This window comes from Eschrichtius robustus, chromosome 1 (assembly GCF_028021215.1).
Source record: "Eschrichtius robustus isolate mEscRob2 chromosome 1, mEscRob2.pri, whole genome shotgun sequence".
Classification (NCBI taxonomy): Eukaryota; Metazoa; Chordata; class Mammalia; order Artiodactyla; family Eschrichtiidae; genus Eschrichtius; species Eschrichtius robustus.
The window spans coordinates 12268629-12282802 of record NC_090824.1 but is presented as its reverse complement, the minus strand read 5'-3'; the positions used below and the strand labels follow the sequence as shown (position 1 = coordinate 12282802).

The following is a 14174-nucleotide window of genomic DNA, read 5'->3' as shown; positions in this document are numbered from 1 at the left end:
TTACAAACTGGAGATCAGTAATTTATAATGAAGACATCACATTTATAGTGATGACCTTGACGGCTTTTAAAAGTGACTCTCAAAGACGTGATATATAATTTTATTGTAAATTTTTATTATTTGAATCCTGTGACATTTATGTGTCTACGTAAAATTCATGACTTGAATATTATATCCATATTCTGTGAATCAGAGCAGTCCATTTCCTAATCAGTCGTAGAGCAATCTGGTTAATATATTTTGGTTATTATGTCTGCATATTAATGGATAGAAAATCTGCTAAATAACTTATTTTTTTTACTTGGTTTCTAGACGGAAACTGGACGCATTGGATTAGAAGGCTGCCTTTGTCAAGATTTTTATAGGATAAGAGACCTTTTATATGAACAGTATGCCATTGTGTAAAGGACATGATGTCAAGAAGTATCTGTTTGACCTTTCTAAGAAAAAAGGATTCTTACTCTAAGCTTTTGCTTTTTCGTTTTGTAACATACAAAAGGAATCTGCCAGAAAAACTTAACATGCATTAGATTTTTAAAAATGTAAATAGAAACCATATTGCTAATGCTCAAATGAGCATGCTACCTTTTGGCTTTCAGAGTGATAGAGATCCTTACAAGTGTGCAGGCCCTGGAGTTGAAGGTGATTGGCTTCCTTTAGAGACCCCTTATTCTAGAAGGGCTTGTTACCTGAATAAAACAATGCAACTTAGCAAACCAGTTCATGGCCTTAGAGAAACATGTTTGCATGAATTCTTACAAACTGTTTCTTACATTTTCTGGAATGAAAATTGAGAATTTATCTTAAAAAGATGCGCTATAAAAAAACCCTGATAAAACAGTTTTTTGAGCCTATGTATGTAAAAAACAAAAAAACAAAGAGTGTGTGCTGTAACTCTTTTGAATTCCAGCAGTTCTCTTCACAGGGAGCAGTTTTCTTCACAGGGAGCTTATCTACGTAGCATGCCTACGTTTCCCAGTGATTCACTCTACTGTGAGATGGTACACATTTGGTTCAGAAACCAGTTTTTATTTCTCCCATTTCCTGTTTTATCAAGATTTCGTTGTTGTTCAGCTTGAATTATAACACCATCATTTGAATATACATAATTCAGAAAAACTCCTTGACGTGTTCTAGTCTTAAAGGTCCTGCATACATTTTAAACACATCTTAACTATCAGCTAGGTTACTGTACTGGAGACTGTTTTGTGCTTTGCTTTTAGGGAAACAAATGTTGAACCTCACATTTTTATAAGGTAGCAGTATAATTAAAAGGTGTAAAGGTCTTCATCTCTTAGGCTTGCTTTCTCCTAAAGTTGCCCAAGCAGTGGTTGGATTTTATACACATTACTACAGAAATAATACTGAAGTTGGATAAGGCCATCCATTCTATGTTCATGTCTTTCTTGGGGCTAGCAGCCCTGATACAGTATAAACCACTTGTGTTTAAGAGTAAAAACAGTATATGCAGTTCTCATTGCACTTAAAAATGAAAGTCATGTCACCCTATTGTAATCTGTTGGTGCTTTTTTAGAATGTAGCTTAATCATGACAGACCTTGATGTTTATTTCTTATTTAAACCCTCTTTACACTTAAGCATTTATAGAAGGGTCAGATTTCTTGTTTAACTTATATGGACCTATGTATAGTACAACCCAGTGATATCAGACAAGAATTAATATTTCACTCTATTTCAAGTGCTTAGAAAGCTTTTATTGTGAGTTAAATTGCTAGTGCAAAGTTTACAGCCTTCTGGTACTGAAAACCAGACACACAAAACAAGTTACAGATGATGAAGATAAAGAGTATGTTTTCTTTGCAGAGCTTTGAAAAAAAAATCACTTAAACTCTTACTACTGAATAGAGTAAGCCTAGAATCCTATTTATATTCCAGGGAAAAGAAAGTCTGCATTTGTTTCATGGCTTAAAGCATCTGGTTATACATATTACATTGCAATAGTGATATTGAAAAGTTGTCTCTTGCCTAGCGTTTTTATTGTCCTATGAACAGGAATTAAATTTTAAAGTACTGCTTGAAGATGGCTGTGCTAACTAATGTCAATGCAGGAGCAATATTTTTACCTGTTTATAGATGACAGTATTACTAAAATTTCTAAAATGAAGGCATTTGTTTAGTCTCAGTTACTTAAGAAAAATATAAATTTTAAAAAGGACTCGAGATAAATCATGAACTCAGAGGCACTTTCAGATCATCATTGTTCAGAGGCAAAATAAATACAATGGACCATCAGCTGATATCTATAATTTGGTTAAAAAGAAATTTTGTTGTAATATTTGTGGCAGTGGGATTATAAATGTCAAGTATCATTGCAAACTTTCTATATTTTCATGAACCAGTAGGTGGCCTGAAACAGAAGTGAGAAAATCAATTTTCTAAGGAGGGCCTTTGCCTTTTTAAAAAAATTTGTGATACGATTCACATACTTTTAAAATTCACTCTTTTAAAGTTACATTTATTGTTTTTTTTTAGTATATTTACAGAGTTGTGCAACCATTACCACCATCTAATTCCAGAACACTTCATCGCCCTGAAAGGAAACTCCATACCCGTTAGCAGTCACTCCCCATTCTTGCTTCTCCTCAGCCCCAGGCAAGCATTAATCTATCTTCTGTCTCTATGAATTTACCTATTCTGGACAGTTCATAAAAATGGAATCATACAGTACGTGGCCTTTTGTGTCTGACTTATTTCACTTAGCATAACTTTTAAGATTCATCGATGCTGTAGCATGTATCAGTATTCTTTTTGTGGCTGAATAATATTCCATATGGATATACCGCATTTTGTTTATCCACTCATCAGTTAAGAGACATTTGGTTTGTTTCCACTTTTTGGCTATTATGAATAATGCTGTTATGAACATTTGTGTACAGGTTTTTTGTATGGGCATATGTTTTCAATTTGGGGAGGCATATACGTTAAGAGTAGAATTGCTGGATCATATGGTAACTCTGTGTAACCTTTTGGGAAATTGCCAGACTGTTTTCCAAAGTGACTGCACCATTTTACATTCCTGTATCCTCGGCAACACTGGTTACTCACCGTCTTTTTTATTTCAGCCATTTTAGTGTGTATGAAGAGGTATCTCATTGTGGTTTCGATTTACATTTCTCTAATGACTGATGATTTTGAGCTTCTTTTCTGTACTTATTGGCTGTTTGTATATCTTCTTCGGACAAATGTCTGTTCAGATCCTTTGCCTATTTTTAAATTGGGTCATTTATCTTTTTATTGTTGAGTTAAAGAGTTTTTTATACACTCTGGATACTAAATCCTTATCATATGTATGATCTGCAAGTATTTTTTCCCATTCTGTTTGTTTTTTCACTATCTTGATAGTGTCCTTTGAAACACAAAAGTTTTTAATTTTGATGAAGTCTAATTTATCTGTTTTATTCTTTGGTCCCTTGTGCTATTGGTGTCATACCTTAGAAACCCATTGCTTCATCCAGTGTCACAAAGATTTATACCTATTTTTTTTCCTAAGAGCTTTATGGTTTAATATAGTTCTCACATTTAAGTCTTTGATCCATTTTGAGTTAACTTTTATGTGTGATGTGAGGTAGGGGTCTGATTTCATTCTTTTGCATTTAGATATCCAGTAGCCCCAGCATCATTTGTTGAAAAGACTATTTCCTCATCAAATTTTCTTGCCACCTTTGTTGAAAATTAGTTGCCCATGAATATATGACTTTGTTCTTGGATTCTCAATTCTATCTCACGGATGTATACATCTATCCTTATGCCAGTATTGTTTTGAATACTGTAACTATGTATTAAATTTTGAAATCAGCAAGTGTACATCCTCCAACTTTTTTCTCTTTCAAGATTGTTTAGGCTGTTCTGGTTCCCTAGCATTTTCATATGAATTTTAGAATCAGTTTATCAATTTCTGTAAAAAGGCCACTCACTTTTAATAGGAAAAAAAAAAAGTACTTGAAATTTAGAGCTTAAAATCTTAGAATGTTATGGCTGAGAGGGACTATAGAATTCATCTAGTTCAACACGCTTATTTTAGTATTGAATGAATGGGCCTATGGGAGGTAAGGGGTTTGCTTGAGTCAGATAGCTGGTCAGAGACAGAGTTGGAATTGGAACCTAGCCTTCATAGAGTCCGTTCATTTTATATTAAATGAATGAATCTAGAATCCTTATAGAATCCATTGATTCCATACTAAAATAAGTATGTTGAACTACATGAGTTCTGCAGTTCCTCTCAGGCATAACATTCTGAGATTTCAAGCTGTAAATTTCAACTACTTTTTTCCCTGCACTGCTGTGCTGCTTCGCTTCGTTAGTTATATTCACTTTGCTTAGGGGGAGTATGTTCAGTTTATCTGCTCTAAGAACAGCATCTGGCAGCTGTTACTTAGGACAATAGCCTGCTGAGAGAGAGACTGCTTCCATTCTGTGTGATGGCCAGTGAAGGTGGGGAGGGCGGAGAGAGAAAGGGTAGATGTCACCTTCTGTACTTTTCTTTGGTTTTAAGGTTCTAGAGTTTTATCACACGGTTATTGTTCTTTAAATATTGATGAACTCATTACCACTTAAGTCAAAGGGTGTAAATAGTGGTTAGTAATTCAGTGATTGAGAGGTTGATTGTTTGCTTGTTTGTTTGTGTGGTGGTTGTTCTCTGCCACCCCTAACCCCTTCTTTATTCAGCCATTTCATAACTACAGAGTGGATGGCTAAGTGGATGGCTAAGTGACGACGCAGTGCGAACTAGAGAAGGAATCTTCAGATCTGCCTACCTGGGCGGGGATCAAGAAAAGGTTTTTTTCCTTCTTCTTTTGCTTTTCTCTCACTCTAACCATGTGAATTGTGTTTATGAGAAAATACCCAAAATTGTCACAATAAAAACCCAGGACTTCGCTTGAAGTGAGGGTATCTTTACTTCTCTCTCCTGTTGGTCCCCCCTCCTCCCCGCCTCCGCCCCATTCCCACACAGCTCTATTTTTTTGGTGCTTTTTCCTTCACTACTCAAGCACATTTCATTTTAGTTCTTGAAGTCAAAATGTGATTTTGAGGAGCAAAATAGGAGTTTGGAGAGTTTTAAATCTCTCCTCATTGTAGTTGAAGAGAACTGAAAGTGTATGTGCTTCTTTTGTGAAATTGTTAATGGATTCCATGGATCCTACTCAAACATTTGATACTGAGTGATAATTTCAAGCAGAGAATACACTAAGGATTCATAAGGACGTACTACATCGCTTTCTGAAGTTATTTTAATGTTCAATATCCAATTTATTGTGTGTATTTCCTTTTTCTTCTTGACACAATTTTTTTTTTTTTGAAGGCACCACTAATTGTACATTCAAAACTAGTGAAGTCCTTCAAACAAGTCTCTATGGGAAGCTGTTTTTATTCTAAGGGTGCTGCCTGCTGTCCTTGTTTTAAATATTTTTGGAGCTCTCATTTCTCTTCAGATTCATTTACCGAGCTTATGAGAAATGTAATTTATCTTAGAAACACATTGTGGTCTTGGCCCAACATATGCCATTACCATTTGACTCTAAATGACCCCCCCCCCCAATATTTAAAAGCTCTTCTTTTATGGACAGACATTTGCTATCATAGGAGATTTTTTATATTAAAAACCAAACTATAATGAAAATAAAAGCAGTGGAATATACCAGAAATCATAAAGATGCTGTCATTCCCAACATCATCAGTAGGTCATTGTTCAGGTTAAATTTCGTACTCAAGTATCAAAGGAATGTCTCTAATGAGATTATGGAAATCTTCTGTCAGTTATAAGAAAAACAAATTACGTAAATGTATAGGATTCAGATTCTCAAGGTTTTTCAATATCTCCCATATGTAATTTTTTTCAAGGAGACAGACTATTGTAGGAAGAAAAGTTATGTTTAATGAGAAAGATTCAGAACATTGTGCATTTTTAACTATTAAGCAGAATCTTGTATCTACATTATTGCCCATTAAAAAAAACTTCCTTCACATTTATTTCAAATATTCTTTTGAATAGTTTTACCTGAGATAAGGAAACCATTAAGCAGAGATTTTTCTAGTATAAAAACCAGTGTAATAAATTCGTAATAGCTAAAAGACCACTTGTGTGTGTGTTATTTGTTAACTTCTTATTTTGAAATAATTTTAAACTGACAGAAAAGTTACAAGAATAGTTTAAAAGATCCTATATATCATTCCCCTAGGCTCCCCTGTTAACATTTTGCCGTATTTATTTATCATTCTACCTATTTATTCATATTATTTTTTGAACGGTTTGATACTAAGTAGCAGTTATGACGTCCCATTAGCCATAAACACTACAGTGTGTATTTTTAAAAAACAAGGACTCTCCTGCATAACTACACTACTTCCATCAAAGTCAGGAAACCAATGTTGATAAAATTCTACCGTTTAATCCACAAACCCCGTTCACATGTTACCAGTTAGTCCAAAATGTCCTTAAAATAATCCTTTCCTTTTTGGTCTAGGATCCAGTCCAGGATGATGCATGTGCTTAGTTATGTTTTCCCTTCAGTCTTCCTCAATCTGGAAGACTTCCTCAGTTTTTCCTTTTTTAAAATTTATTTTTATTTTTTTATGACCTTGACATTTTTGAAGAGTGCCGATCAGTTACTTTGTAAATGGTCCTTCCTTTGAGTTTGTCTGATGTTTCCTCATGATTAGATTCAGGTTATGGGTTTTTGACAGGAATACTAGAGAAGTAAATGATGCTTTGTTCTTCTCTGCATTATATCAGGAAGCACATAGTGTCAATTTTCCCCATTACTGGTGATGTTAATTTTTCATGGTTATGTTTCCAAGGTTTCTCCACTGCCAAGTTAATAAATATTTTGTGGGGAGCTACTTTGAGACTATGTCAATATCCTGTTCTTTATAAATATTTATCCTCTAGTTTTAGCATCTACTGATGATTCTTATCTGAAGAAATCAGGTAAGATTGCCAAAAGGTGATTTTCTGATTACACTGTGGCTTCTACATTTATTTGACATTCTAGTGTAAGCACATTCTCTTCTCCCCCATTTGTTTGTTCATTATTTATATCGGTGTGGAACATGGATTCTGTTTCATAATCTACAAACTATCGTGATTCATTTTGATGCTACAGTTTTCCTAGATTTGGCTAGTGGGAGCACTTTTAAGCTGGCTTCTGTGCTCTTTTGACATGGTCTCAGGTTCTTTTTTTGTTTGTTTTAATTGTGGTAGAAAACATAACATTAAATTTACCATCTTAACCTTTCTTAAGTATACAAGTTCAGTAGTGTTACGTATATTCACGTTGTTGTGCAACAGATCTTGAACTTTTTTATCTTGCAACACTGAAACTCTATACCCACTGAGCACTAATGTCCTCACGTGCCTTCCCCCAGCCCTGGGTAATCACCTTCCTACTTTCTGTTTCTATGGTTCTGATTGCTTTAGATACTTAATGAGTGGAACAGTACAGTAGGTGTCCTTTTGTGAGTGGCTTACTGTCCTCAAGGTTCATCCATGTTGTAGCATGTGACAGGATTTCCTTACTTTTAAAGGCCGCATAATATTCCACCGTCCAGCTGTACCACATGTTCTTTATCCACTCATTTGTTGATTGACATTTGGGTTGTTTCCACCACTTGGCTCTTGTGAATCATGCTGCAGTGAACATGGGTGTGCAAATATCTCCTTGAGATCCTGCTTTCAAGTCTTTTGGATACATATCCAGTGAGGCTGCTGGTTCACATGGTAATTCCATTTTTAGTTTTTCGAGGATTTCCATACTGATTTCCATAATGGCTGCACGTCCCCATGGTTCTTTGAGCACTTCCTAACTTTCAGTCACCACCAGATGTTCCAGGCTCCATCTTGCATTTTCACTACCCCAGTCCTGGGATCAGCCATTTCTCCAGAGTCCTGGTTCACTTCAGTGGAGAATGTCATTTAGAACCAAGATTTGGGTGCTCACTTGTGCTCATTGCCACGGTGCTATCATTGCTACCAGGTCCTCAGTATACAATTAGGAAATACCTACATCTGTGCTTGTTTCCTCATCATCCTTCTCTCTATGTTAAAAACCACAAGTTCACACTGATCTCCAGTTCCACCTCTACTCCACAAGGTTTATTCTAGCCTTCCCTCTCTTCGTATTTGTACCTCCTTTACCCTACAGTAAAAACGGGGCTCCCATAATCTTCAATATAGTCACTTATTTGTTCACTCCCCTGTAATTAATCAATTTTTGACCATGGGGCTGGCTGCTTTGCTTGAAGCCCCCTGCACACAGCTGCCGCAAGAACAGAGTTTCCTTCTATTCCTTGCTCCATGGCAGCACCTGCCAATTGAACCCCATAGCAGGTATTTTAAAGAAGGCACCTTTGGCCTCAACAGATGTTCTGTTCCAATTTACATGATGGTCCAGCAATGGTGAAATAAGCACAGATTCCGAGGGTTTCTACTTTGAATGGGACTTTATAGTCTTTGGGTATTTGTCTTGGTTATTTTGCTATAATATTTTCCTCATATTTCCTACTCTAGAGTTAAGCCAAAGTAATGATCACTGTGGAGTGGGGTTAGTGGAGGAGAGTACGAAAAGGAAGGAGGTGGAAACCCCGTCTCAGGGGAGTAGCGGGTCTGGCAAGAGGATACCACACATGGCGATCACAATCCAAAATGCTGTCTAAGCAAAACACATTAGCAGTTAAAGCTCTTAAGATCTGTGTTAATACTATTTTATAACTGTCCTTGCAAAAAAACTTTGCCTGTCATTTCATCATTTGGATCATCCACCCCCTTAACTCTTAAGCTTTAGGAGTGTCATGACCAAGTTCACTATACTGAGTGCTGAGGTGTTCTTTTATTAAACAGTCAGTTATTCTTCAATCTTAACAATTTGGAGTGGGAGGAATAATATGCCCCTGGACAAATGATTCTTCAGTAAGCTTAGGATGGAGTCCAGTTATGTAACAAATGTGGAACCTGTATAATAATTACCAGAACTTAATCCTACCAATGGGAAAATGGAGTCTATGGCCATAATTATTTCCATTTTAGAGATGTGGTTCACCTAATGGGAATAATTGCACAAGTGCTTTTTTACTAAAAAATAACTGAACCCCTATCGTAGTAGCTGACACTTGAGTATTTTCTATGTACCAAATACTGTGCCAAGTACTTTACATGCATTGTCTCATTTAATCATAATGATCATGGGCAGGATGGACACTGTTATTACCCCATTTTACAGATGTGGAAACTTAAGTTTATAGTCTGTTATTAGTCTCCCAATTCTGACACATAATAGACATTACAGTATGTACTTGTTTTGGTATATCATTAGAGTTCTTTAGTTTTGAGTACTACTTTGTGTGGATTGGGCCAGTTACTTTAAATCTTAGCACTTCAAATACATGGGGATGATAATGGTACCATTGTCTAGGGTTGCATGAGGATTAAATAATATGAACCATGCAAAGCATGTGGTGTGTCTGGCACATGGTAAGCACCTCAATACATGTTATTAATTATTTAGTGCCACTTTCTCATCCATCACCTCATTCAATCTTTATTACAACCCTAAAGGCTACGTATCACCTCATTTTTACAGAAAAAGAAACTGGCTCTGGGGTGTCTAAGTGGCTTATTCAAAGTCACATAGCTGATCAATAGTGGTGCTTTTACCACTTGATCTACAAAAAGTGCTCTAATATTTATCCTTTTAGCTTCTAGACAAGGATCCTTCAAAGTAACCTCTAATGTATTACTCACAGTTTACTCTAAATAACAGTGGAATTTATACCACATGACCTAATGTAGATCAAAGACGTTTTTATCTTTAGACATTTTCTAAGACAATTTAAAAGCAGCAGACTTTCTGATTTGATCAAGGTGATAATGCATTAATCTAAAGATACTGAATCTTTTCTAATCTTTACTGGTGATGTTATTCCCCATAGAATTACAGAAAACAGACTTCCCTTGGTCAAAATGAGAAAACTGACAAGCTGCATGAGAATCTTGGGATATATTTAGCCAGGAATGCTTATATATTGATTCCAAAAAGCCACTTAACACTTTCCCTTAAAATCTTTATGGATAAGAGGGAGAGATGGGGGTTGGGTGAGATTTAGTCAAGTGGGTTTCTAACCCTTCTATAGCCATTTCTAAAAGCTGCTCATTGATGGACATGTGCTAGTCTGAATTAGCAGGCTCTGTCCTCATCTTACCTTACATGCCATTTTTATAAATTTTCTGGTTCAGGATACTGGTGGTAGGTTAAGACAATTTGCAAATGACCTGCCACTAGAAGAAATAGCTCTTGTATGATAAGATAACATTGGTACCTAAAGGGATCCTGACAAGTTTGGACAATGGGTGAAATCTGAGAAAATGAAATTTCACCTGTCTTTCTAAACCAATGGCACAAATATATAATGGAGAGAAAACCCTAGCCTAGGATTCAAGGTTTATAAAGAAGCATTTCAGGGACTTCCCTGGCAGTCCAGTTGTTAAGACTCTGCGCTCCCAATGCAGGAGGCACGGGTTCGATCCCTGGTTGGGGAACTAAAATCCTGCATGCTGCACAGCGTGGCCAAGAAAAAAAAAAAAAAAGGCATTTCAGTGGACTATAAGCTGAGTGTAAAGATAGCTGTCAAAAAAGGTAATGACTTAGGGCCGTATCACTAACAGACACATGGACTTTGTAATTACTAAGACACTGTTTAAAATAAAGATGGTGATGGGCTTGCTACTTCATTCTACTGGTAAGACCCCACTTAGTTCAGAAAACATTTTTCTCCCTCCCCCCCCTTTTTTTTTACTTTCCCTTCTAATATTTAATAAATGCACATGATAGGAAATTCGGAGGGTGCAGAAAAGCATAAAGAAACAGGAAAAAGCCCTATCCTAAATGTAGTACTTTTATCATTTTGGCCTATTTCCATCTCTTTCAATAAAATGTTTATGTAATACGTATACAATTTTGCACTTGTCTTTAGAGAAGAATTTCCCAGGTTTATAAACATCTTTTAATGGCCGAAAATATTCCATCATATGGCTGTATCATTATTTACTTAGCTCTTCCCAGTTTTTGGATGGTTTCCAATTTTTCTCTATAATCTGAAATGCATACAGATTCATTCATAAAGTCATGCATCATGGTGATGATATTAGTACTAGCTCATAATTGCAAACAGCCTAAGTACCACTCTTTATGGACATGAATATCTGAATTAGGTCCAGAGGAGAGTAACCAGCTTGTTGAATAGCCTGGAAACCACCACAAATAGAAACTGAGAATATGTGTTGGAGTATGCAATAGGGCTCATTTTTGGGGAAAGAGGGTACCTTACAAAGAAATGAGCTAAGGATCTTACTAACAGCATCCAAGTCAACTGACTATCAGGTAAGTTGCTGTGTTCTTCAGTTTCCCAATAGTGACCTGGCTTTATGTACTCAATGTGCAGTCAACACCTTTTCTTTGGAGAAGAAAAGTAACGTCTTCAACATTCAACAACTAAATGATGAGAGCATCAGTGGTATACCCACCACCAACCCCCAAACATAACTATTCAAAGAATTTGCTTCCAGTGCCAGCATCTTCTATGTGAATTATCTATCTTTCCTTCTCTTGCTGCCTTTCCTCCTCCCAAGGTTTCGCTCTCAAAACTTATGACATCACATTTGATCCTGACCGTCCTGGGGGAGCCAGAAAAAATTTTTTAAAAGATTTGTTAGAACTGTCACTCTCTTCATTACCTTATTGCTAGTAATTATTAAAAATATGTTTCACGGGCTTCCCTGGTGGCGCAGTGGTTAAGAATCCGCCTGTCAATGCAGGGGACACGAGTTCGAGCCCTGGTCCGGGAAGACCCACATGCCACGGAGCAACTAAGCCCGTGCGCCACAACTACTAAGCCTGCGCTCTAGAGCCCAAGAGCCACAACTACTGAGCTCATGCACCACAACTACTGAGCCTGTGCTCTAGAGCCCATGAGCCACAACCACTGAGCCTGGGTGTCACAACTACTGAAGCCCGTGCGCCTAGAGTCCATGCTCCACAACAAGAGAAGCCACTGCAATGAGAAGCCCGCACCGCAACCAAGAGGAGCCCCTGCTTACCGCAACTAGAGAAAGCCTGTGCACAGCAACAAAGACCCAATGCAGCCAAAAATAAAATAAGTAAATTAACAAAACAAAACAAAACAAAACCATGTTTCACAGTGGGAAAAGGCAGAGCACATGAGCAACTGTACAAAACTTACCCACAGACATCAGCCTCCAGCAGCCATTCCTGGAAGCAGCAGTGCTTTAGTCTTGGGTGAATTCTTCATTCCATGACTTTGGTTTCCTGAAAAATGAGGTCACTATAAGCATATTTTTCTTCCAGTTGCTCAGAAAGGATTAATATCTTTTGGCAATCCTATGGAAATTGATGAAGGACAACAGAAATATAAGCTGTAACTATAGTATGCTATACACTAATACACCAGGGAGAGAAAGGATCTGTGTTTCCATTGATCCAGAATGAAGAGGACTATTATTGAACACTTACTATGTGTCACACACTTGCTCTGCATTACTTTTATTTGACCCTCGTAGCAGCCAGATTTAACAAGTTGTCCCCACTTTACAGATGAGGAAGTGAAGACTCACACTAAGAATTTCCCAGGTGTCAATCACTAGTAAATAACAACTGTAGCCAGGATATGAATCCAGATTTTCTGAGTATTCCAAAGTCTACATTCTTATGATAGATTAAAGACTTCAAAAGATTGACTACAACTGTAGGCCTATCCCAATGTGGCAACAAATAGATATTGAGGAAAGAGGAAGGAAACAGTTGTATGGATTGAAAGAATGTGAAGATATAAAACGACAAGTGTATTTCCTATCTTTCAGAGAAGGAAACCTCCATGTTTCTCTGTCCGTTGGGTTGAAACTTCAGGATCTGTTTATTCCCAGGTCTTCAACTTGCTTTCCTCACCACTATTTCAAAATAGAAATAGTGGTCAGCTTAAAGCTGATGTTTAATCCAGAATCATGTGATGTTTCCCTTGTTTTAAATGTTTCCATTTTTTCAGTTTTTTAAGGAACCTCATACTAATAAAGATGTTAAAAAAAAAAAATGTTTCCACAGCATGCTGCTGCTTCCCCTGTCCCACCTTTGGAGCATTTTTCTGCTGCTGATAGAGCTGCTCCAGACAGATTTAACATTTTGAGATGTCCTCCTTTGAAATAAAGTAGGAAAAGGACTGGTGTCAAGTGCAAATTCAGAAAGTAAGAAAAACGAACTCAGGAAGCAGAGATGTACAAAATGATTAGTGAGTCTTTGGAGTTGTTACCTTTGACTCCCGTTTTAATTCCATTTCTGGTTGTGAAGGCACCAATAGCTAAGGAAGACAGGGAGCCTGACATTTGGTGTGCCTTTACCACAGGCACTGGCCTAAGCACTTTATTACTGCATTTTTTTGCATAGCAAACCTAACACTGAACACCCATGTAAAGGGAGAGGTTGAGTTGATTATGGTGTTGAATTGATTATTCCGCAGTGTGGAATATTTAGCACCCATTTAAAAAAATAATTTTGATTGACAGATTGATATTACATACTGACCTGGAAAGATGTTCACATTAATTAAAATGAGAAAAAATAAGTTGCAGAGTAATATATAAGGTATGACTACATTTTTGTAAAACCATATATGCAAATGGCTGAGGGAAGATTTTAACCTAGGTCTGCATTGAAGATGAAAAATTTCCCAGGTTTTGGTTCATGAGTTTTACTAATTCTTTTGCCTCAGTGAGTACTCCGTCTAAAAGGACAGTGTATGGATGTCACATGAAAATTCCCACCTCCCCTTTCTTCAGCGATCCTCAGTGCCAGTGTACAGAGGAGCTGCAGAGAGGCAGTAGGGCAGGTAATGGGGAAAGAGGGGAGGAGGAAAGAGCATGAAGGTAGAGAGGCTGCATGGAAGCATTTCTCCTGGAGCATCAATGCCCTTGGCTTCACTGCCCTCCCATTTCTACTCTTGCAGCGAATGGACCCCTGTCCATCTGTGTCCATCTCATTTCCAATATATGCTAAAGTCTGGACAAGTTCTGATATTAAATGTGGTTTCAGGTGACATGTTAAAAAAATTTGGGTCTTGTCCTCAGCTTGGCCACCCAAAATGGATGACAAGCATGAT

General features: G+C 37.1%; 1 protein-coding gene across 2 annotated transcripts in view; it reads left to right on the top strand.

The window, feature by feature from the left end:
- CPSF2 (cleavage and polyadenylation specific factor 2) overlaps positions 1 to 4901 on the top strand; it is a 35282-nt gene extending 30381 nt beyond the window's left edge. For both annotated transcript variants that reach the window (XM_068541415.1, XM_068541425.1), the window contains one exon: positions 313 to 4901. In XM_068541415.1, coding sequence (XP_068397516.1) covers positions 313 to 405 — 93 coding nt within the window. In that variant the 3' untranslated portion in view covers positions 406 to 4901. The remainder of the gene's footprint in view (positions 1 to 312) is intronic.
- The last annotated feature ends 9273 nt before the right edge of the window (positions 4902 to 14174 follow it).